The 22,778-nt window shown below is 43.2% G+C and overlaps 1 protein-coding gene across 1 annotated transcript in view; it reads right to left on the bottom strand.

The window, feature by feature from the left end:
• CDAN1 (codanin 1) overlaps window positions 1-22,778 on the bottom strand; it is a gene marked incomplete in the record, with an annotated part of 1,645,523 nt that overhangs the window by 554,185 nt on the left and 1,068,560 nt on the right. Inside the window, 1 exon segment of the mRNA XM_044074210.1 lies at window positions 17,888-18,021. Coding sequence (XP_043930145.1) covers window positions 17,888-18,021 — 134 coding nt within the window.

Below are 22,778 nucleotides of genomic sequence, written 5' to 3'. Positions count from 1 at the left end.
TTTGATCTTTAGTAAAACTTTTGAGAGGAGAAGCAGAGGGGAAAGGCATAAACTGACAGGCTTTCCCAAGTAAAGGACAGGGCATCCACTTTCCAAGCTTGTCTGTGGGGAGTCCTTGTGCAGAATTTGTCCAATTGGTAGTTCTGAGGGGAGGCAAACAGTTCTATCACTAGGCTTCCCCATTTGTTTCTCAGAATGAATATCTTTGGTTTCAGTTTCCACTCGTGTGGGTCCATGAGATTTCTGCTTAGGTTGTCTACCAATGTAATTAGCTTGCCTGGCAGGAATTGAGCTTATAGGTGCACTTGGTAGCTGAAGACTGTGTTCCACAGAGCCATGGCTAGTCTGCAGAGAGGGTATGAGTGGGTTCCCCTCCTGCTTGTTTATGTACCACATAACAGTGGTGTTGTCCGTCTTTACTAATAATTGTCCTGGAAGAATCTGGTCTTTGAAGGCTGTCAGAGAATTCTGTACAGCTAACATTTCTTTTTGATTGATATGCAGGTGCATTTGACTCTGGTTCCATTTGCCCTGAATGCACTGCCCTGCCAAGTGAGCCCCCCATGCATAGTCTGATGCATCTGTTGTTAGGGTTTGGGCGGCAGGGGGTATAGTGAATGGCAGTCCCTTGTTGTGGTGGCAGGCTTCTGCCCCCAAAGAAACTCTGTCTTTATACAAGGAATGATGGGAATCACTGATTCCAGGTCCTGAGAATGTTGACACCATAGGCTTTTTAGATACCACTGTAGTTTCCTCATATGAAGTCTTGCATATGGCATTAGTAGAATGCAAGAGGCCATGAACCCCAGGGCTTGCAGTATTTTCCTTGCAGATAGCTGGGTCTTTGTATCCAGTAGTTTGAAGTAGGCTATCAAATAAACTTGTTTCTCTGGCGTGAGGTAGGCCATCTGGGAAGTTGTGTTCAAGCTTGCTCCCAGGAATACAATTTGTTGGCAAGGTACTAGGTGAAATTTCTTTTCGTTTATGGTGTACCCCAGTGAGGTTAGCAGTTTCTTTACAAATGCCAGATGATTTAATAGTATGTCCTGGCTTTCTGCCTGAATTAGACAATTGTCCAGGTATGGGTATATTTGAATACTTCTTTGCCTGCAGAATGCAATGACTGGAGCTAGGCACTTTGTGAATACCCTGGGCACAGTGGATAAGCCAAAGAGCAGTGCAGAGAACTGATAGTGCATGCAGCCTGCTCTGAAGCGTTAAGTATTTTCTGCAAGATTCCCTTAATGGGATGTGTAGATAAGCTTCCTTTAAATCCAGTGTTGCCAACCAGGCATTTTTGCCTAGCATGGGAAGCAGCTGATGAAGAGTTAGCATTTTGAATTTTGGGATTACCAAAAAGGTGTTTAGGATAGACAGGTCCAGGATAGGATGCCAGGAATGGTCTTTTCTGGGTACCAGGAAAAGTTTTGAGTAAAAACCTCGTCCCCACTCCTATTCTGGGACAGGCTGAATAGTCCTGATACTTAGAAGATTGAGAACCTGCTGTTGAGCCTCTGTCCACTGATTTGGGGGTAGGTCTGGCCAACCGTGTGGGGTTGGTAAGGAGTAGAAGTGGAATCTGTATCCTTGGGAAACTATATTTAGAACCCATTTGTCTTGGGTAATGAGTTCCCAGTTTTTTGCATGCAGGGTGATATTTTCCCCTAAAGGAATAGTCAGTTGAGCAGGGCTTGGAAGGTTTAAGGTCAAGTCATTGTGACAGTTTACTATAGGGGGGTGTCTTACCACTTCCAGCTTTGGAAGTGTGGGTCCCCCACTGCTTAGGCCTGTGAGTACATTGAGACTGAACCCTGGGTGGTCTGCTGGTCCTGGGTTTGGGCTGAGAAGGCCTAGAAGATACAGGAAAGGACAAATTCTTAGAAGGCCAGTACCTAGTACATCTGGAAGGCTGTACTTGCAGGAAATCTTTAACAGTTTGCATAGATTTAGCTTTTTCCTCTAAGTACTACTTCTGCTTTGTTGCCAAACAGGCGGTCTTGGTTTAAGGGAGCATACAGTAATTTAGCTTTAACATGCTCTGGCAAAGTTTGCTCCTTAAGCCAAGCATGCCTTCTAAGTACAGACCCAGTGACAGCAGCCCTGCAAGATACCTCTAAGGAATCAAAACCACATTGCAAAGTATGTTTACCAACTTGTTCAGCAGAATGCATTAAATCCTGTAATTCTTTATTTTCAGCACAGTCAGGAATCAACATCATTTTCTGTTTAAGTAATCCAATAATATGCTGCTGATACTTTAACATATGAAACTGGCAGTTTAAGGCCCTAATGGCCGAAGTAGCAGAAGTGTATACCTTCTTACCCCATCTGTCCAGGGCCTGGAATATCTACAAGAGGGGGTAGGGTTTTTGGCAGTAGTAGCCTTAATGCCTTTGTGTCCCTGTGAAATGGTCCCTGGATCCGCAGTAGGATTCTTAAAGAGGAACTTGTGAGAGTCAGGTACTCTGTAATACCTTTCAGGTTTCCTGGGAGCCAGAGTTAAAGTGTCTGGGAACAGGCTAGATTCCAAGAAGGCATCTACAATGTCCAGTACAGGAGGGATAGCTAAAGGCCTGTGTTTAGGTAGGAGTAAGAATTCCCTAAGCCTCTTTTTGGAGTCAAGAGTAATCCTGGCTTTCCAGTGGAAATGCTCCCTAAGAGTATGCAAAGTTTCACCAAAAGAGTAATCTTCTGGAGGGGAAGCAGAGGGAATGGAGTCCTCTGCATCAGAATCCTGACAGGTAGATAAGGGCACATCCTGGTTATCAGAAGAAACAGAAATTTCAGAATCCTGATCAGAAGAACCAGAAGGAAAATCAGTTCTAGGTCTCAGAGCGAGAGAAGGGTAGCTTCCCCTGATTAGAGTAATAGGGTCTACAGCCATTCTTATCATTTGGTTTTTAGGCATAGGGGTCTGACCATGCAGTCTGGACATCAGTTTTCTAGGCATGGATCGAGTTTTAGGCCTTGAAGAAGAAGATGGCATCGGTTTGATATGCAAGTTAGTAGGCCTGAATACACCATCAGAAGCCGGTGCCTGCACAGTGGCACCAGACCCATCCACGATAGAGACATCCGCAGGTTCCATAGTCGAAGAAGCATCTCGTGGCATACCGGTCTCCGAATGGGTCTCAGTAGAGGCCTGCAAATCTGAAGTAGTGGGTATCGGGCTGCAAAAGCACCTCACTAAGTACTGGCGAACTGGCGATTAGCTTAACGGAAGCATCGTCGGCAGCTTTGCACCTATGCAGTCTGTCTCTGTCTTTATCTTTATTTTTTTGGGATGTCGGTAGTCGGATGGCTTACCGAAGCCATTTCTGGATAATTGAACACAGTACCAAAATAGTTAGATGCAAAATGAGACGACAAATAGTTTGAGGATTGAATAAGGCACAAAACCGACAGCGAGGGACGTCATGGCCTGGGCATCAGCAAGGAATGCAGTACGAATGAAAATCTTTATGAGGTATTTACTTTCCACAAGAAATATTAATTGTTAACTTTTACTGACATTGGCTTAGAGCAAGAAAAAGGATCCCCAACAGGGTACTTAGCTTTTTTGAAGACTTTGGATCTGAAACTCGAAAACGAAAATTTCAGGAGTCGGCCGACCGGCACTTGCGAACTGCTTCTGCTTCGGGCACACACAGCAAGAAAGACTGATGTAATGGCATCAGCTGCATGCTTTATACCCCTGACTACCTGATGTCATGGAAGATGAGACAGCAACCTTGGCAGGACCCAAGACTTTGATAATCAGGCCGACTGAGGGCTACCTGCAAGCGGATAACCCAAATGTAATCACTGCAACAGTGAAACACAAAGAACATCCAAGTAAATCAGACAAAATGTCATTGTCAAAAAGCACATATGAGTGAGTGTATCTGGGTTTGAAAAAAAATATTGTTAATTCTCAGCAAAGAGGGAAGGCTCACACTTTTTTTGCCATGCCTTAAACCTTAACCCAGTGTGTGTGGCACAGAACATAGGTGCAACCAAAAGCAATGCAACATCTTTCAGCTTTTCCTGGTTAGGGGTCGCCACAGTGGATCACCGTCCGCAGATTGACTGACAGTGGTGTTTTTATGGTGCTGAGTTGCCAGCCTGGTGCCCAACCTTCACAGAAGCCAGACACATTACACACACGCATCTACCTGCATGTCTTTAAAACTCACAAGGCCACAGAGAGGCTAATAGGTGCAATCAAAAGATGCTCTGAAAAAAACATAGTAAAATCCATTTGGCTTTTATTGATACAAGCTGAAGTAAAATTTGTACGATAAGCGCTTTTATCTTCTAAAACTAGAAAACTTAATCAGATAAAAACAATTGAAAATGCAGTCCAGTTTCGGTTACGAGAGTAGTCACATGATTGCCCAGCCTCTGTTCAGAACCAAATATATTTAAAGGGAGAATGCTGCAAGCTAGAAAACTAGCATATAGTGTGTAATACTAGAACCAATATAATGAATAATAAATACAAAACAAGAATTATAAAGTGCAGGCCAATTTAGGGCATTGAGCTTAAGCTGCCAGGTATCAATCTCTTGCCTATTAAAATTAAAGACAATTGTGAGATAGTATATTGGCACTTTGTATTTTCATATTTACAATAAGAATATTGTTTTACATTACTTTATATGTTTCACATGAAGTTTATAATGGATTTTGAAAAATAAGCACTTTATGAACAAGTACTTTATATTTATATGTAACATATATGTTTAACAAAAAAAACATGTCCTGGTTTTGCATTTATTATATTGGTTCTGGTACTACACACTATATGCCACAGTGTCCTCTAGTTTTTTAGCTATAGCACTGACCCTTTAAATATTTTTGGTTCTGAACAGAAGATAGGCAATCATGTGACTACTCCAGCAACTTAGAAACTGGGCTACAAAAAGGCCTGTTTTTTCAAATGTTTTTATCTGATGAAGTTTTCTAGTTTTAGAAGACGAAGGTGCTTATCTTACAAATTTTATTTCAGTTTGTATCAATAAAAGCCAGTGGATTTTAAGACATTTTTTCAGAGCAACTTTTGGTTGCACCTGTGTTCTGTGCCACACACACCTGGCTTTAGTTTGTCTTTCTGCCTTCCTGATTTATTTGTTCCTTGTTTGTGGATTTGTATGGCTACCGAAACATAGACTGGAGATTCCTCACAACCACTTTTTCCAATGTAAAACATACTGGATTTACTGAATTACAGCAAACAGTTGGGAATTTAAACATTCTCATCCAATAACTATCACAGTGGATGGACAAATTCACTGCTGTCTTTCCTCTGCTAACAGAATCCTGGTTTACGAATCATTCATCTCAAAGAGCTGATTCAAATGGTATTCATGGATCCAGTGTTTCCACCCAGAGACCAGAACAGCCTGCACATTTGCAAGATACAAACTTGGACAATTTTAATCTAAACGTTCCTAATATTCTTCTGTTCAAACTTAAAATGTGCCTTCATTAAACGTATGACTACAGAGTAACAATATCTTAAAATGAGCCACCTATAATAAACAGCTCAACTTTAGTGGATAGACTGAGTTTGATTACAAACTCAATAAAAATAAAAAAATCTCCAGCTAGACAATGCATATTTTCTTGCGTCTATCCAACCTAATATGCTCCCAAAAAGTTCTCAGAATGTGGCATTTTCTGTCAGGGTTTGTCCCTTGACTCTCCACTAAACTTTAACCTCATTGCACATTTCAACAGGCATGGCTGAGAGTATATGGACTTACTGGGCAAATATAACAAACTAATTGAAGAACTCGTAGCTAATACATCTCATCTGGACCACAGTATTACTTTTGATAACCAGTGCGAACAGTTTAAAACGGAATATGTATGCATTTTCAAATGTATAGACCAACAAGTTCAAACCATAAAGAACCGGAAACTTAAAACTACATTGAGACTGTTGAGAGTATGTTAACACCACATATCCCCCACCCCCTACTTCACAAACCTGGGGTACTAGACATTTTAACAATGCACAAAATACCCTTGCCACAGAAGAGCAACAACATAATTCCTCTCGACTAGACAATGTTGATAACATCAATTTTTTTGGCGAAAGAGAATTTCCACCACTAAGGAGGTCAGACAGAATAAGAGAATGTCCCCAGAATTTTTCCAATCAATGGCAAACAATCCCTTGCGGCAAATACCCACAGAGGGGAGGAATGAGAGCACAAAGGGGACAGAACAGAAGGAGAACCTGAACATCGGCCATACTCCCTGAGCTTTCTGAGACTGCAAATGATGCTGCCCTCTTGCCACCCATTAATACTGTAAACACTGATGGTGACTTCCACATTTACAAATTGCCTTATAACATCACTGAACAATGCTGTAACTTTTTTTTTCTAAAGGGAACACATTCATCCTCCATAGAGAAACTGACTTACCTACAGTTTTAATGAACATTAAATTATTTGAGAAAATTGAATTTTAACCTTTTATTTCAAAACTTGAACACAGCTCTTAACCCATTGCATATATCTAATAGCTTAACCCCCCTCCCCAACCAGTTATTCAACTTTTGAGAGAATTTGTGAACTGGATATTAATAATTTAGTATCCAGACAACACATTAAACATTGGGACAACATTGCTGCTGAAGAAAGAATTACTCTACGACAACTTCAGGATAATAATTATATAAGAATCATGAAGCCAGATAAGGGGAGCCAGACTTATGATGGATAAATCGGAGTATAATATTAAAAAAAAAATGGGGAAACTGTTAGGCGATGATGCATACACAAAAGTCTCAATAAATGAACTGAACACAGCATACAATAAGAATAAATTTAAAAGATTTGTTCATAGATACATTTCTATAGGAGACCATAACTACTTGAGTGTGAACAAACCAACTATTCCATGCATTTTCAGGATCCTGAAGTTGCATAAAAATTTAGCACAACCACCATTCTGCCTTATTGTGGACATTAGGGGTTCGATAACCCACCCCACTGCTAAATTACTAGACACTAAAATTAAGGATCATGTGTGTTCTGAAACACGTCTGCTGTGACTTTTAGTAATTCTTATGGAAAATTAATGATACACTTTTTAAGAATCTTATACCTTCATCACCATTGATGTGAAAGATTTATACACTGTCATCCCACACCAACCTGGTGTTCAGTGGTTCACAGAATTCCTGGAAGACAAGGCCATGAAACAAGATGAAATTAACATATATGATTACCTCGAACTTGTATGGAAAACAATTTCATCAATTTTGAAAAATAACTTTTATTTTTGTACAAACAAAAGGAGTTGCAATGGGAGTAGCATGTGGGGGGGCTCTTTGCTAATACAGTTATGATCCAATGGGAGAAAAACTTTTTTTTGATTCAGCTTTTTTAACATCATGTAAATTTTATACACACTATTTGGATGGCAGTTTTATCCTATGGGACGATGATAGTCATAAGATTCCCTCACTTACTGTGATTACATCAACAATACTACTTTTTTGACGTTCACATCAAACCTCATGATAGCCACATTGTCTACCTTTATATTTGCCTTATGAAACATAGCATACAGAAATGATTTACTTCAAAACTTTTTTGAAAGGTTTCCTTCATTTCATCAGTGCCACACACACACACACACACACACACACACACACACACACACACACACACACACACACAAAAGCTGTCATAAAATGCCATTTTTTTTCAAGCTGCCTGCATGACCACTGATGATGACTGCTTTTGGGATGAATGTTGCCTGCTCAAAGACATGTTTCTTAAAAGTGGTTATCCCTTTAATTCGTCAGTGATCTGATGCTTGAAGTTATAAATGTGAAAAAAAAATATTTTCTTCCAATTTTGGGCTCAACACCCACTAACCTAACTGGTACTGTTACTATTACTAAGCACCAACAATAGATTTAAGAATTATTTCATTACAGTATTTACTTTGGACAGTTTTTTCATAAAATAAATAAATAAATAAAAAAAAAAACTGATGCATTCACACGAACAAAAGAAACTAATGAGACCAAGTGGGTCTTACCCCAATTTTGTTTTTTAAAAAAAGATAACCTGAAGAACATTTTTGTATTTACTCCCCACGAAGTACAAACGCTGGCATGAAGAAGCGTGGGTGTTGCCCTTATTGCAGTTTTATACTTAAAGGTACTAGCTTTATCGTCAACAATACATTGCTTAAACCTAGAAACAAATTTAGCTGCAACTCTACCCAGGGTTGTCGGTTGTGCCCACTGTACTGTTTATCCCAGGTTGTAGATTGGAAAGACTGAGCAAAAATTACAAGACAGGCTATATGAGCGCACACACGATCTAAAGACCAAAAAAAGACACAAATGGCCTTGTCAGACATGTTGCAGAATACCCAGATCACATCTTCAAGTTTTCTGTCATTGAACAGATTCATATGACAGAGGGGGACCATGGCCTTTGGTTCTTGAAAAACATGAACTTTACTGGCAGCTTAGCTCAATGCTCTAAATCGCCCTGGTCTTAATGACCAGGTGTCGATTTCTTGCCTATTAAAATTAAAGGCATTTGAAAGGTTACACTGGCACTTTCTATTTTCATATTTAAAATAAGCATATTTTAAATTCTTATTTGTATAGAAAATATATTTATTCAATTTGTCTCGCATGAAGTTTATATTGGATTTTGAAAAATAAGCACTTTATGAACAAACTTTATATTTATATATAACATTTTTTTCCAAATTTTTTTTCTGGCATTGCATTTATTATGTATTATATTGGTTCTAGTATAACACGATATGTCACATTGCCCTCTGGATTTCTAGCTACAGCATTGTCCCTTTAAATACTTTTGAACAGAGGCTAGGCAATCATTTGAATACTCTAACAACTTTGAAAATGGGATACAAAAAGGCCTGTTTTTTTAAATGTTTTTAGCTGATGTAGTTTTCTAGTTTTATAAGATGAAAGCACTTAACTTACACATTCTATTTCAGCTTGTATCAATAAAAGCCAGTGGATTTTATTAAGACATTTTTTTCAAAGCATCTTTTGGTTACACTTGTGTTCTGTGCCACATGCACTTGGTTTAAGTTTGTCTTTCTGCCTTCCTGGTTTACTCGTTCCATGACTTGAAAACTTCAAATATACCTCTGAAGGCATATGTTCAGCAAGGATAAATGTAGAAATGCATTGTCCTTTGAAGGTGATGGAAATAGGTCATTGGTGTTGCTCTTCGGTTAACAGCATCTATTTTGTCAAAGATTTATTAAAATAAGGTGCAGAATATACAAGAGGTAAGGAAACCAATTAAGCTGTTGCCTCTACTGTTTTATTAGGAGTCTACTACACAGTGAAAAAAATCTGTATCTCATAAATCTTTCATGCTCAGTTTTACAAGTGGTATACTAGAGGTAGGTACCACTACAGGTGCCCGTTTCATTATATACTTTTGAGGTACTGATGTCGATGAATGTTCCTTGTTTTGTCTTTTTTTTTTTTGCTTCTAACTTCAAGTTCTTATTTTTTGGCAAGCTGCCACACATTGTAACTGTGACAGTGAAACCTGTAGATGGCTGCTCTTACAAGTGTAAAGACCTGGATTCATTCCTTCCTTCTTTGAGTAGTTCTAATTAGAAGTTATGTACTCACCATAACGTTCCATTTGAGTAGGTGTATTCATTTGTCTGCAACCTGTGGGTTATGGATCCGATATCGGATCCGAACCGGCATTGTTTACCAGCTATGGATCCGAGCTCTCAGCTCCTCCCCTCACCCATAATGCCCTGCTCTCCCTACATGACCTCAGATCGAGTTTGCCAACAGCATCAACACCCTGAAAAGGGTAACACATCATATGCAAGAAACTGAAAAGGCCAGGGGGATAGGAGGGCAGGATGGTTGCAGACAAATGAATACACCTACTCAGATGGAACGTTATGGTGAGTACATAATTTCTAAATCTGAAGTAGGAGATTCATTTGTCTGCAACCTGTGGGACAGAGTCCCCAGCTACCCGAATCTTGGGCGGCCATCATGGAAGGATATTCCGGAGCACCGCGGAGCCAAAGGATGCTCTACCCCTAGATGTAAGATCCAACTTGTAGTGGGAAATAAAGGTATGAGATGAAGCCCAAGTGGCTGCTGCACAAATATCATCTAGAGGAATCCTAGCCTTAAAGGCGGCCGAGGTAGAGACTGACCGGGTTGAATGGGCATGTACACCCTCCGGTGTGGGCCTTCCAGAAGCTTGATAAGCCAATAAGATACATTGTGAAATCCAGCGAGATAATCAGACTTTAGAAATTGGCTTGCCCAAATTAAATTTAGCAAAGGAAATGAACAACTGTTCGGATTGCCTATGACCAGCCGTCCTATTTAGATAAAATCTAAGTTGCCTGTGAACATCTAAGGAATGAAGCTTGTATTCACCCTTGTTTTGATATTTAGGAAAGAAAACAGGGAGGTTAATGGATTGATTAATGTTTGCTTCAGAAGCTACCTTAGGAAGAAAGGACGGGTTGGTCCTGAGGTAAACACGGTCCGGATGAAAAACCAAGTAAGGAGGTTTAGCTGATAATGCTTGAAGCTCTGAGACTCTCTTGGCCGAAGTAATGGCTACTAAAAAGGCGGTCTTGAAAGATAAGAATTTCAAATCTACCGTAGCCGCCGGTTCGAAGGGGGGGTGGGGTGGTCAAGGCCTGGAGGACTAAAGAAAGGTCCCAAGGAGGAACCGCTTGCTTTACAGGGGGCCTGAGAAGGAAAGTACCTTTTAGGAAAATCTTACACAATTTGGCAGACATCAGAGGACTGGAGTCATGACCAATATGATAATGGGAAATTGCCGCAAGTTGTACTTTGACCGTGGAACTGCTGGCACCATCATTAAAAAGAGTGGTTAAGAAGTCAAGCACCAAAGGGAGAGGAACTGTGAAGGGGTTTAGGCCTTGCCGCTCCGCCCACAAGGAGAACCGTTTCCACTTACTGCGGTAGACTTTCCTAGTGGATGGTTTATGAGCTGCCACCAGGATTGCCTTAACAGGGGACGAAATACCGGGAGTCCTGATCAGGAGTGGAACTGGAGCAGCCAAGCGGTCAGCTTCAGGTTGTCCAGATTCGGGGGAGATAAGCGGGATGGATGAGATATCAGATCCGGGATGGGATCTAGAATCCAAGGAGGATTCACTGAGTGAGACCTTAGGAAGGGGAACCAGATCTGTCGAGGCCAAAATGGGGCAATGAGAATCATTCTGCACCCCAACCGAGAGGCTTTCTGAAGAACTTGGAGCATCAGAGGCAAGGGGGGATAAGCATAAAGAAGACCGGGTGGCCAAGCATGCACCAGAGCGTCTCTTGGGGCACCTCAGGGAGGAGGTATTAGAGCGAAAAAACTGTCGCACTTGGTGTTTGAGGGAGACGCAAAAAGATCGCAACAAGGAGTTCCCCACCGTGTGAAGATGCGTTCCGCTACCTGAGTATTGAGAGACCACTCTTAAGGGGTGAGAATGGTGCGACTGAGTTTGTCCGCCAGGATGTTGGACCGATCCGGAATATGCGTTGCTATGAGAAAGTGGTTGGTGGAGATTGCCCATTCCCACACTCTCATGGCTTCTCAACAAAGAGGGTAAGACCTGGTTCCTTCTTGTTTGTTGATATACCAGACAACAGACATGTTGTCCGATTGAATCGCAATTGTTCCCAAGGGAAGAAAGGCCTGAAGTGCTAGCAACGCTAAGAGCACTGCTCTCATCTCTAGAACATTGATATGCAGCGAGGTCTCTGAATCGTTCCACGTGCCTTGGACCATCCGGCCTGCAAAATGCCCCCCCCCACCCGAGGAGGGAGGTGTCCGTGGTCACCGTGGCGAGAGGGGGAGAGGTACAAAAGGGGCGGCCTCCATGGAGATCTGGAGAGTGTAGCCACCACAGGAGGGACCGCTTGCAAGCCTTGCTGATCGCAATGCGATGATGCATAGGAAGAGCAAGATACGACCACTGAACTAGGAGTGTCCATTGAAGGATGCGCATATTGAACCTGGTGAGAGGAAGAAGTGCTATCGCTGCCGCCATGGACCCTAGGGCCCTCAGGACCAACTCCGCCGGAACTGAGCTTGAGTGGAGAATGGCCCGCACCTGGAGCTGCAGGTTTTGAACTCTGTCCGCAGTGAGGAAGGCTCTCAATCTCCTCGTGTCTAACCTGGCACCTATAAAATCTATGAACTGCGTGGGTGCTAGGTTGGATTTTTTTTGTGTTTATTGTGATGCTCAGACGAGGAGCAAGATGGAGAAAGGAGTCTCGCGCCAAGAGAAGTAGATGCCTTGTTGGGGCGGTGAGAAGCCAGTCGTCCAGGTAGGGAAAGACCTGCACCCCCTGAAGCCTCAGGTGGGCCGCTACCACTGCTAATACTTTGGTGAACACCCTGGGGGCTGTGGTGAGACCAAAGGGAAGGACCCGGAATTGGTAGTGACTGGCTCCCAGCCGGAAGCGGAGAAACCTCCTGGAGCGCCTGTCCATTAGTATATGGTAGTACGCATCCTTGAGGTCTATGGAGCACATCCAGTGGTTTTCTCCCAGAAGGGGGAGAATAGAGTGCAATGTAACCATTCGGAATTTCTCCTTGGGAATTGCCAGGTTCAAGAGTGAAAGGTCTAGAATTGGTCTTAGATCCCCCGTCTTTTTTGGCACTAAAAAGAACCTGGAGTAGAACCCTGATCCGATCTGGTCTGGGGGGACGGGCTGGATGGCTCTTTTCTTTAGCAGATGGCCAATTTCTGCCAAAGCGGACTCCCACTGACCGGGTGGAACGTCGGGGAGGGACTTCAATTTTGGCATGTGACGAAAAGGGATACGGTATCCTCTGGATATAATCTGGAGGACCCAGCGGTCTGATGTTATGGACTCCCATGCCGCTAGGTGCTCCGAAAAATGTCCCCCAACTGCCTCCAGAGTGGAGCAGCCGGGCAACCCTTCAGGGCTGCTGCGCGTCCTCCCTGTCCTCCTCTGCCACGGAAGGACTGGTTGTCCGGAGCAGGCTGGGATTGCTGCGACTTCCGGATCCACATCTTCTTCTGACCCTTTTGGTTCCTAGAATAGGGCCTCTGGGGTACAGAGAAGCGGATTCCGACGGCAGACAGCATCTTCCCGTCCTTTTCGCTCTGGGTCAAGGTGTCACGAACAGTTTTGCCAAAGAGGGCAGAACCATCAAAAGGGGCGTTCGCAAATGACGCCTTGAAGGGCTCCGTGAAATCGCAATGACGGAGCCAGGCCTGACGTCTGGTAACTAGGCCTGCCCCTGCGGCTCTAGCGGCACCTTCCGTAGCATGGGACAGTAGCCGCATAGAGGTATTAGTGACGGACCTGAGAGTGGCCATACGGGTGGAGTGCAGCACTTTGTCCTCCTCCTCCTCCGACATGGACTCTGGGGGGGATGCAGCGTATTCTTTTATAAGATCGCGCTGCATCCTAATCACATGTGCCAGGTAGTTCAGCGCCCTCACTGAGAAGGTCGCTGAACTAAACATCTACTTCCCCAAGCGGTCCATCATCCAAGACTCCTTGCTCGGGGGATGGACTGAGGGACTCTCCTGAGCAAGTTCCCTCTTGGTGGCAGCCGCCGTCAACATGGCATCTACCGGAGGCCCCTTACTCCAATGGGCACGGTCAGCCGGGGGGACTGAGAATACGGTTGGGCCTTTTTGGGATTGGCTCCACGGTGTCTGGTTCCTTCCACGCCCTGGTGGTAATGAGGTCCACCAGGGGGTCGGCAGGAGGGGACACCCAAGAGGTAGACAGGCCCGCTTCAAATGCCTCCAAGAACACGGACTCGTCCGAGGAAGACTTGGGGGCAGACCACCCCCCCTTATGCGGAGCATTTCCATGATGTCTCCAAATGAGACATCCTCAGGGGGTGATCTTGGGGAGCCTTCCCCTTCCTCCAAGTCCGTGTCTTCTGTGAGAGACTCGGGGGAGTCAATGTGCCTCCTTTTGCACATATGTTTGCGGGGAACATCCTCCGGGGGGCTGTCAGAGGACTCCTCACAAACAGCGACCTGTTCCAAGGGAACAGCTTGGGGCAAAGGAGCGGGCTGTCCCAAGGGCCGGATGGTGGAAGCCTGACCCAGTACAGATGGAGCGCGGGACGGAGCCGAAGCAAGTGCCGGGGGTCCGGAGACCCTCAACAGGGCCCTCTCCACTACATCAAACGCCGAAGGGGAGCCGACCTCGACCAAAGGATCCGACAATCGGCCCCCCCTCGGATCCGAGGAGTGGATCGGAGCCGGCGCCGAAACGCTCGGATCCGAAGGGACAGTGCGCTCCGACACCAACGGCGCCGAAGGAGCACTGATCCCCCCGGATCCGAAGCTCGGATCCAGGCTCCGAGAGGTCAGATCCGAAGCACTCAAGGGCAGGGTCGGATCTGAAGTACCAAGTACTATCGGCGCCGACCCACCCCCGGCTCCGAAGCTGCTCGGCTCCAACTGCTCCGAACCCGGGTAGCGGGTCGGAGAAGGAGCAATAGGTTTAAAGAAAGGGGTCGAGCTCCCCCCCAGAGGGGGGGGGTGGCAAGAGCACTCCCATCTGCATCTGGGCCTGGATGAACCTTCTCATCATCCGGTCCAGATCAGCGTCTGATAAGCTATAGGTCGATCTCGACGAGGCTACCGAGGTAGGCCTAGAGTGCCTCCTGGATAGCCTCGATGGAGATCGGGTTTCCTCCTCCTCAGGTCCCGGTGAAAAGCACACGGGTGACCGGAGCCGAGGAGGGGGAGAACCAGCAGACAAGGAGGCCGGAGGAGAAGCCCGCTTGGCAGGCGGGGCCGAAACAGAGGTCTCGGCCCGCCGCTTATGGTGCTTCTCCCTCCGGTCCCTCTTTCTAGCTTCCCTCTCCTCCGAACCACTACAGGGAGGTTGAGTCCCAGGAGGAGGAGGGGGAGCCGGAGAGGAGGTAACTGTCGAAACGGCTCCCCCCGAAGGAGCGGAGGCCGGAGCCGAATCCGGGGGCAAAAGTCCCGCCAGGACAAGCTTAGACCTCCGCTCCTTCAATGCCCTGGGGTTGAACCCTGCACAAATGGAACATCCAGAAGTGAGGTGTTCAACCCCAAGGCATCGAACGCACCGAGTGTGGCCATCAGCAGGGGAAAGCTTATGGCCACACTCGGAGCACTTAGAGAAAACAGCTTTAGGTTGTTCTGACATCCTAAAAGCTAAAAAGTTACTTAAACTAAAGGAGAAAAGTAAAAGTAACTAAACACACACAACAGGCCCAAACACACACTACGCTACCAGCGAGGGGAGGGAAACTAAGTAAAAATAAAATTAAATTACTAAACAAGTACAACTATCAAAAGAGGATCCTAAACTTTCACTCAACTTTCACAAAAAATTTTAATTTAACAGTTATAAAACTTTGAAAACACCACTTAGCTGAAGAGCTCGAGAACACTAATCTGGTCACCAGCGCGGCAAACTAGATCTGGGGTCATGTAGGGAGAGCAGGGCATTATGGGTGAGGGGAGGAGCTGAGAGCTCGGATCCATAGCTGGTAAACCATGCCGGTTCGGATCCGATATCGGATCCATAACCCACAGGTTGCAGACAAATGAATCTCCTACTTCAGATCTCTCCTTTGCATTATTCTCTTCAGCTGGACTAAGCTAGGAGAAATAATTCTCTTACACTTTTCCAAAGATTTAAGATGTTTTTGAGTTAAGAATTTAATGATTTTAGACCTCTTAGTATATTGTTTAAATATAGCACAATATGCACAACTCTAACCTACCCTTCAATGGATAGGGTAGTTACAGCACAGGTCTCTGAGCAGTTAATAAGCTGCATCCTACGCCCAGGGCACAGGGTTTGACTTCTTTCACCTTCATTTGCTTACTGTGCAACTCTGACCAAGCCATTAAACCCGAAAGAGTTACAGGTTTGCCTTTGAAAAGGGACAATTTGGCTAGTCAGCTTACCAGGTCAACCAAATGTGAAAAAACACTGTTTGCTTCCATTTGTTTACTGCAAGCTTACTTGCTCACAGATTGTAAATCCAGAATTTGACTTTTCAATAATGTCAAGGTGTAGAAAAGTAGTGACAAAAATCAGGAAAAAAAATCTCAAAACCATACCACCACAAGTCACTAAAGTATTTCCAACATGAATTAGGGGGCCTTTGGCACTCAAGCAGCAAGAATAACTGGAGAAAGAAAAGAACAATGAAGGATTTATAAGAGAGATAATACCTCTGTTGGCTTCATATCAGTATTCATTACCTATAAGGAAAACTATTGATGAAAAAAATGGGAGAGAGAATGAGCTAAATCTTTATGTTATGATTTACTGTTAAACTGACCTATTCCTGATACCATTCACAACATTGCCAAGCCTAAAGCTGACACCATGCTTAACCGGATGTCTGTAGTGGAATGACACAGTAAGAAGAATGGGCTATAAAAGCTGTTGCTGTTTTGAGACCAACTGACCGATGGCTTTCCTACCCAGACCTGACCCTTTCAAGAAACTGGGCATAAGTGGATAATACTAACAAAACAGAGGTTGCACTACTTTAAGATGCTTTACTCACAAATTGAATTTTCATTAGACAGGGATACAATACCTGTTGCAAATTTAAACTCTGGACAAATAGTCTGTTCTTAAGGATGCACAAGCCTATGACTAATATGATGTTGGGCCTGACACACTCTGTTTGCTAGATGGGGAGGGTTATAGCAGCTCTGATTGCAAAAAAAGAACCAGACACTGTGGTGCTAGGTGTCCCCCCTACACCTTTACACGACTGTAAACAGTTCTGATTGGCAGATTAAGCATAATTTTTTCCCCAATAAATTGGATAGAATGTTTCCAGAAGCCCCTGCAGTATGCTCAATATGTGGAAAAAGTCTACTGGTTACTTAAAAGCATGTTCTTTGGAGCTGTGCAGAGCCTTATAATTAACCAGAAGTGGAAGATCTGATTTCTACCTTCTGGCCTGACAACAAAATGTGAGGACCAGTTTTGTCTCACCTGGAATTAAAGAATACAAAGAGTAGAGTGAAAAGTATTAAGCCTCTGAAGTGCTAGTCACTTGGCAGCTAAGAAGGCAATTACCGAAACATGAGTTATAGCTTTTAAGTGCCATTTTCTTGTCAGTGTGCGTCAGTACTAAAAGATTAATACTCAAGAACCTTTGATAGGGAAGGCTCTACAAGCTGTCTTAAGGAAGATGAAACTGTATCCTTTACAAACATGAAAGGAAGAACTGCTCAAGTTCTAAATAAAGCTTATAGGCTTACCAATGGTGCCAGACATATGCAAAGTTTTTGGTGACTTAGGAAGTAGGATACCTTGAGAACATCATTAGCAGGACTCACAGTTCAGTGGCTCCTGGATGCTGTGTGACAGACTGATATGACTAACAACTGACAGATCCTCCTTTTATACCTCTTCCTCCTGCTCATCCCACTCCCTTAAGTTTCCATTAAGAATATGAAATAAGTAGCGGACCAGGTGCTGTAATGTTCAGGGAAGAATTTTTTTATTATTAGCTGCTAGTTTGGTTGACAGGGTTTAGAGTTTTTTCTCTTCTTCGTTAAAAGCAGTTTGAGAGAATTTTACTGTTTGCTTGCAGCCAATATCAAATTGTATTGTTTCTAGTGAACTATTCTAGATTGTACAAAAATATACTATATGTTCTCTCATATACTAAAAGCAATACAATAGCACAATTATTAATTTAAATAACTCAGTGGAAAGCACCTCTGAAGACAAATGCATATGATTTAAAATGGAAAAGGTCTCAGTATCTCAGCACCATTACTTCATTACTGTACTGGTGCTTTAAATTAAGTACTGAAAACATCAAATTATCATAGACAAATTGAACAAAATTTACAATGTACTTGCCTGTAATTTTTGCTGTGAAACTGGTGGCATGGGCATTAATGGATCTGCAGCTGTTGGTGTTATCTTCCTTACAAAGCCTCCATTTTTTGATCCAGTTCCTGATATAAAGGAGGCCATCAGCTTACGAAACTCACCTACATAAGAAAAGTATAATTTAACAAACAGCTTCATTAAAAGGAAAACAAGTTATGTACTTAGCGTAATTATGGACCTTGAAAATCCATGTTTCTCCACTTCACTTGATAGGACCTGGTTGCTACCAAGTGCCAACGTGGCAAACTGCTTTATCAGCTTGAGCTCCTCACCTACCTGCCATAATACAGTACTGCTCCACTTACCTCCGACTGAGTTTGGCTGCCTAACACTCTATAGACCATATCCAGGTACAGAAAGAATAAAGCTATTCAACTACAGAAAAGGTGGAAGAAGGGCCTCAGGAGGTCAGTAAGGTTGGTCAGGAGTTAATAAGTAACAAGTTAGAAAGGGGGATGGGTAGAGGGTTGAACAATTTGAGAGACATGAATAATCAAGATCCAATGTTACGGTAAGAACATAACTATCATGTCTTGGATTATTCAGTCTGTCCATGTCGTTTGAGGGGCACAGTCCCCAGCTAAAACTTTGGATGGCATCATAACAAAACACCAGTAGGCCTGAAGACCTACCCTGATCAAGATATTGCATCTTACATGTAGTGTGTTCTGAGTGTAAGCATAGAAACTCAGATAACAGTTGCACAAATATCATCAGTACAGCTCTTAAAAAAGGCAGTAGAAAGTGGCTACTGTTCTGTTTTAGTACTCCTTTGACCTAGATGGGACAGCTTTGCTGGATTAAGACTAGATTTGGAAACCCATTTGGACACAGTAAACTTCAAAATTTCTTGTTCCACATTGATATGGAGAAGGAAACAACGGGTCATGCTGCCTGAATTGTCTTGTACAATACAGATAAAATCCAAGTTGCCTATGGATATCCAGGCAATTAAGAAGATATTCTCCTCTCTTGGTATAAGATGGGAAAAGCACTGGCAGGTGTAAGGGATGACAGAGGTTGGATTCTGAAGACATCTTGGGCAAGGGTTTGTTCATAAAGAAAATCTGTTCTTGTGAAAAATTAGCTATGGGGGGGTCTGCAGGAAAGGGCCTACAGCTCCAAAATTCTTCAACTTGAAATAATAGTTACCAGGAAGAGTTTCCAAAAAACAAACTTGAACTTTACAGAAGGGACCAGACAAAAATGGGTTAGGTTAGTTTCCCCAACATGAAATAGAGGTCCCAAGGAGATGTAAGATCCTTCAGTAGAGGACGGAGCAGCAAAGTAATCTTTAATAAAGCCTTGTTTATACTCTAAGAAGCTAAGGACTGGAAGTTGAAGACTATCTGGAAATTAAAGACAGAGACAGCTTCCAGGAATGTCTTACTCATAGAGAAATTTGATCTTGCATTAAAGAGGGGAGGATGGAAAAAGTAAAACTGAAGCTATGCAGCCCAGTAACAAAGAATGCTAAGAAACTGAATCATGACTGAAAGGAATGACAGGAAATGAGTGGAGGCAAACAAGGAGCGGCACTACATCCCTAGAGGTACAAGAGGAGCTCGAGCTCAGGCTGTTACAGAGCAGTCTGCCATGTTGGCAACCAGTCCCATCATGTGAGGTAGATGGGCTGGATAATCCAGGATTAAACATTTACAGAATACAAACTAGGATCCACACTGTCTGCTTCAAAACTAGAAACAAAATCTGGCATAAGGTCCACAGGTCCAATAAAAAAGTCAAAATGTCCTACAGAACTTTACATCAGTGGCTTCCAAACATTTACCTTAAAGAATGATGATCAGCAATACTAGGAGACCATTTATGTAGATTATTGAACTGGAAGTCCTGATGTGATTGGGAATGCACTGAGAGGGACAGATAATGGCCAAAATTAAGACTACGATATGGTAATCCCAAGATAATACAATATGTGTTACAGTAGAATGATTAGAGGGGATAAGTACAGAAAGTGAAAAATGGAAAGAAGGAAAAGCATAGCAGCAGGAGGGGAGAACCAGCTTTTTAACAGTAAATCTATTAAAGGTAAGAAGGGCAGAGCTGGTATACCCTCTACAGCAGGTGCCTCAAGCTCAGATGCCACAGCACTGGCTAACACAGCACCAAGAGTTGAAGCTTATGTTGAATTATTCCAATTTCAGCCAAGGAGCTGGAAGCATCTGAGGTTCCCTTACTTGACAATATACCACATTACTATAGCAAGGTCTGGGTTGATGTGAAAGTGGCCAGGAAAGAATTGTGTCAAAGTTTTGTTTACTGCTTTCACTAAAAGGCTAATAAAGTGGACTCTACAAGCAAAATCCAAAATGTTTTGTAATGATGAGTTGCTATCAGAAGAAATAAGATGAACCTTTGGCTAGGATGACCGAATCTATCCACTAGCAAAACTCTCACTGAATGTGGTTATAGTATCACTGTTGCCAGGGAATACAAGGACAACTTCCAGATATTCCTGAAAGCCCAGTGAGGTATCTTCAGGTTGAGTCTTACAAAAGGAAACATGAAAATATTAAGGAATGTAGCCCAGAACCCTAAGGTAATGACTTACTTTAACACGTTTTTGACTAATATATGTTATCAGCCTCTATTTCCATTTGCAAGACCTAAGGCAGAAACCCTCAAACCTCACACTCCATCAAATTCCCATACAACTGACCCTAAATCCAGCTCAAATAGAGTTTGCTGCATGTTTGGGAAGGACTACAGGCACAGCATACAGAATGTGTGGAGGATAAGATGGGTCTCAAGCAGGTCTAGTAGGTTCCTAGTGCTTAGCGGGAACAACTTGCTAGGGTGAGAAGTGGGCAAAGTTGCCATATCTGATAGATTAGGGATGAAATGGAAACGGTGTTATAGTGCATAACTTCTGAATCTTATTTGACCCTGTCTGTCCAGGCTGCCTAATGGGATAAAATCCTAAGCCACCTAGTTTTCTGGCTAGAATCGTGACTGGATGCCACTAAGGACAGTAGCTCCAAAGAAGGATCTAGATCTAGACATAACAAGTTTCTAATTTCTGGAAAAAATATGCAATGTAGACCAAGTTGCTGCTGCACAAATTTCATCCACTGAATTTTTTTTTTAAAAAGCCTGTGGAAACTTCACTGACCTGGTTAAAGGTGGTTTAAGTTTCAATGTTGTGGGTCTTTAACTTTAAGCAAAAGAAATACAGCCTGAGAGCTGTTTGGACAGTGTTAGGTTGGACACTTCACAAACTAATCTGGAGGGATTAATGGCAATAAAAAGTTGAGAATTTTTTCTTATAGATCTATTAGAGAAAGTCAGAAATGCAGTCAGTGGTCATCCAAGGTACGAAACAAATATTCTTCCCTGTTGCAGAAATTTTCAAAGAAAACTGGCAGGTAAAGGGGCTGGTTGAGGCTGGACTAAAAAGCCGCTTTTGGAATTAATGCAGAACTAATACTAAAAGATACCCTATCATTTTGGGAAAATCAGATAGGGAGGTACAGACGAGATAGCTTGCATCTGAAATGATGATTCTTGTGGGGATAGCCACCAGAAACCGTGCTTGACATGAAAGGTACTTTAATTTAGCAGAAGATGTTAGCTTAAATGGAATGCATGTTAAGGTCATCAGGCATGTAAATGAGGTCCAAGCTGGTGTTGCATCACTGATTGGAGGACGTAGTACACAGATCACTTTTAGGAAGTCCTTGCACAGTTTAAGTTCTGCAAGTGAGGAAGATTGGAACCCAGTATGAAAATCTGAGATAGCTGCTAAATGAACTTTAACCATAGAACAGCTGGAGCCACCATCAAAAAATGACGACAGGAAAAGCAAGACTGATGGGACAGGAGCATAGAAGGGATCATGTCCTTAGCTGGATGCCCATATGGAGAAATGCATCAATTTGTTGTTGCAAATTTTGCAAGTGGATTCTTTGAGAGACTAACAGAATTTGAACCACTATAAGGAAGGGCAGGATCAACAGCCATTACTGGAACTGGAAAGAACATTTAATTATAGCTACAGGGTATGAATGTGGGGGGTGACGTTTGCCTGACAGAGATGGTAACATCTAATTACTGATTAAGAAACCATGGTTTCCTTCATGAGATGAGGACTCAGCAAGGGGAAACATCTGCCTAGTTCACAATGGTGCAATAGGGATCACAGTAGCTTAGCACACAGTGGCTTTCTGTAGAACTTAGGTGTTCAGGAGAAAAGGAGTAAAGGCATACAGAAGTCCAGGAAGCCACTAAGAAACCACAGCTTCCCTTAGAGACTGCCTCATTAAAGGGATCAGGGCAAACTAGCTGCTGAATTTGGCACTGGACAGGGAAGCAAAGCAATGGTGGCAAGGCTGGCTCCAATAAAAGAAGAATCGTGTTACTATAGAACTGAACTACCACTTGTGAGGCATTAGAATGGATCTGTTAAGCCTAATCATTAAGTTTTCCCACAATTAGTGCTACTATTAGAAAGCAGTGTGAAGCAATCACAACTGTCACATTCTCAAAGCCTCTATGCAAAGGGAGCAAGATATGGTTCCTCCCTGATTGCTGATGTATCATACTAAAGACATACCTGAGTGAATGGCGGACACCCCATGAGAAAGGTAGCCTTGAAGGGCTAGCAATTGTCTAAGAACTGCCCTCATCTCCATGATGCTGAGAGGAAGATTTACCTTCAAGTCTGCCCAAATTCCTTGGACAGTCTAACCTTGCAATGCCTCCCACCCCAGATAGGAGGGTTCCATGGTGAATGATGCAAGTAGAGTAGGTCAAAGGAGGGAGGCTGCAGGAGAGTCAAGCCACAAGGTCAAGTGTTGCCTGCAGACTAGAGTCATATGAACTGGAAACTTTTACAGTG

The sequence above is a fragment of the Protopterus annectens genome, chromosome 6.part0 (assembly GCF_019279795.1).
Source record: "Protopterus annectens isolate FY-2018-M chromosome 6.part0, PAN1.0, whole genome shotgun sequence".
In the NCBI taxonomy this organism is placed as follows: Eukaryota; Metazoa; Chordata; order Ceratodontiformes; family Protopteridae; genus Protopterus; species Protopterus annectens.
This window is presented reverse-complemented; position numbering and strand designations above follow the sequence as displayed.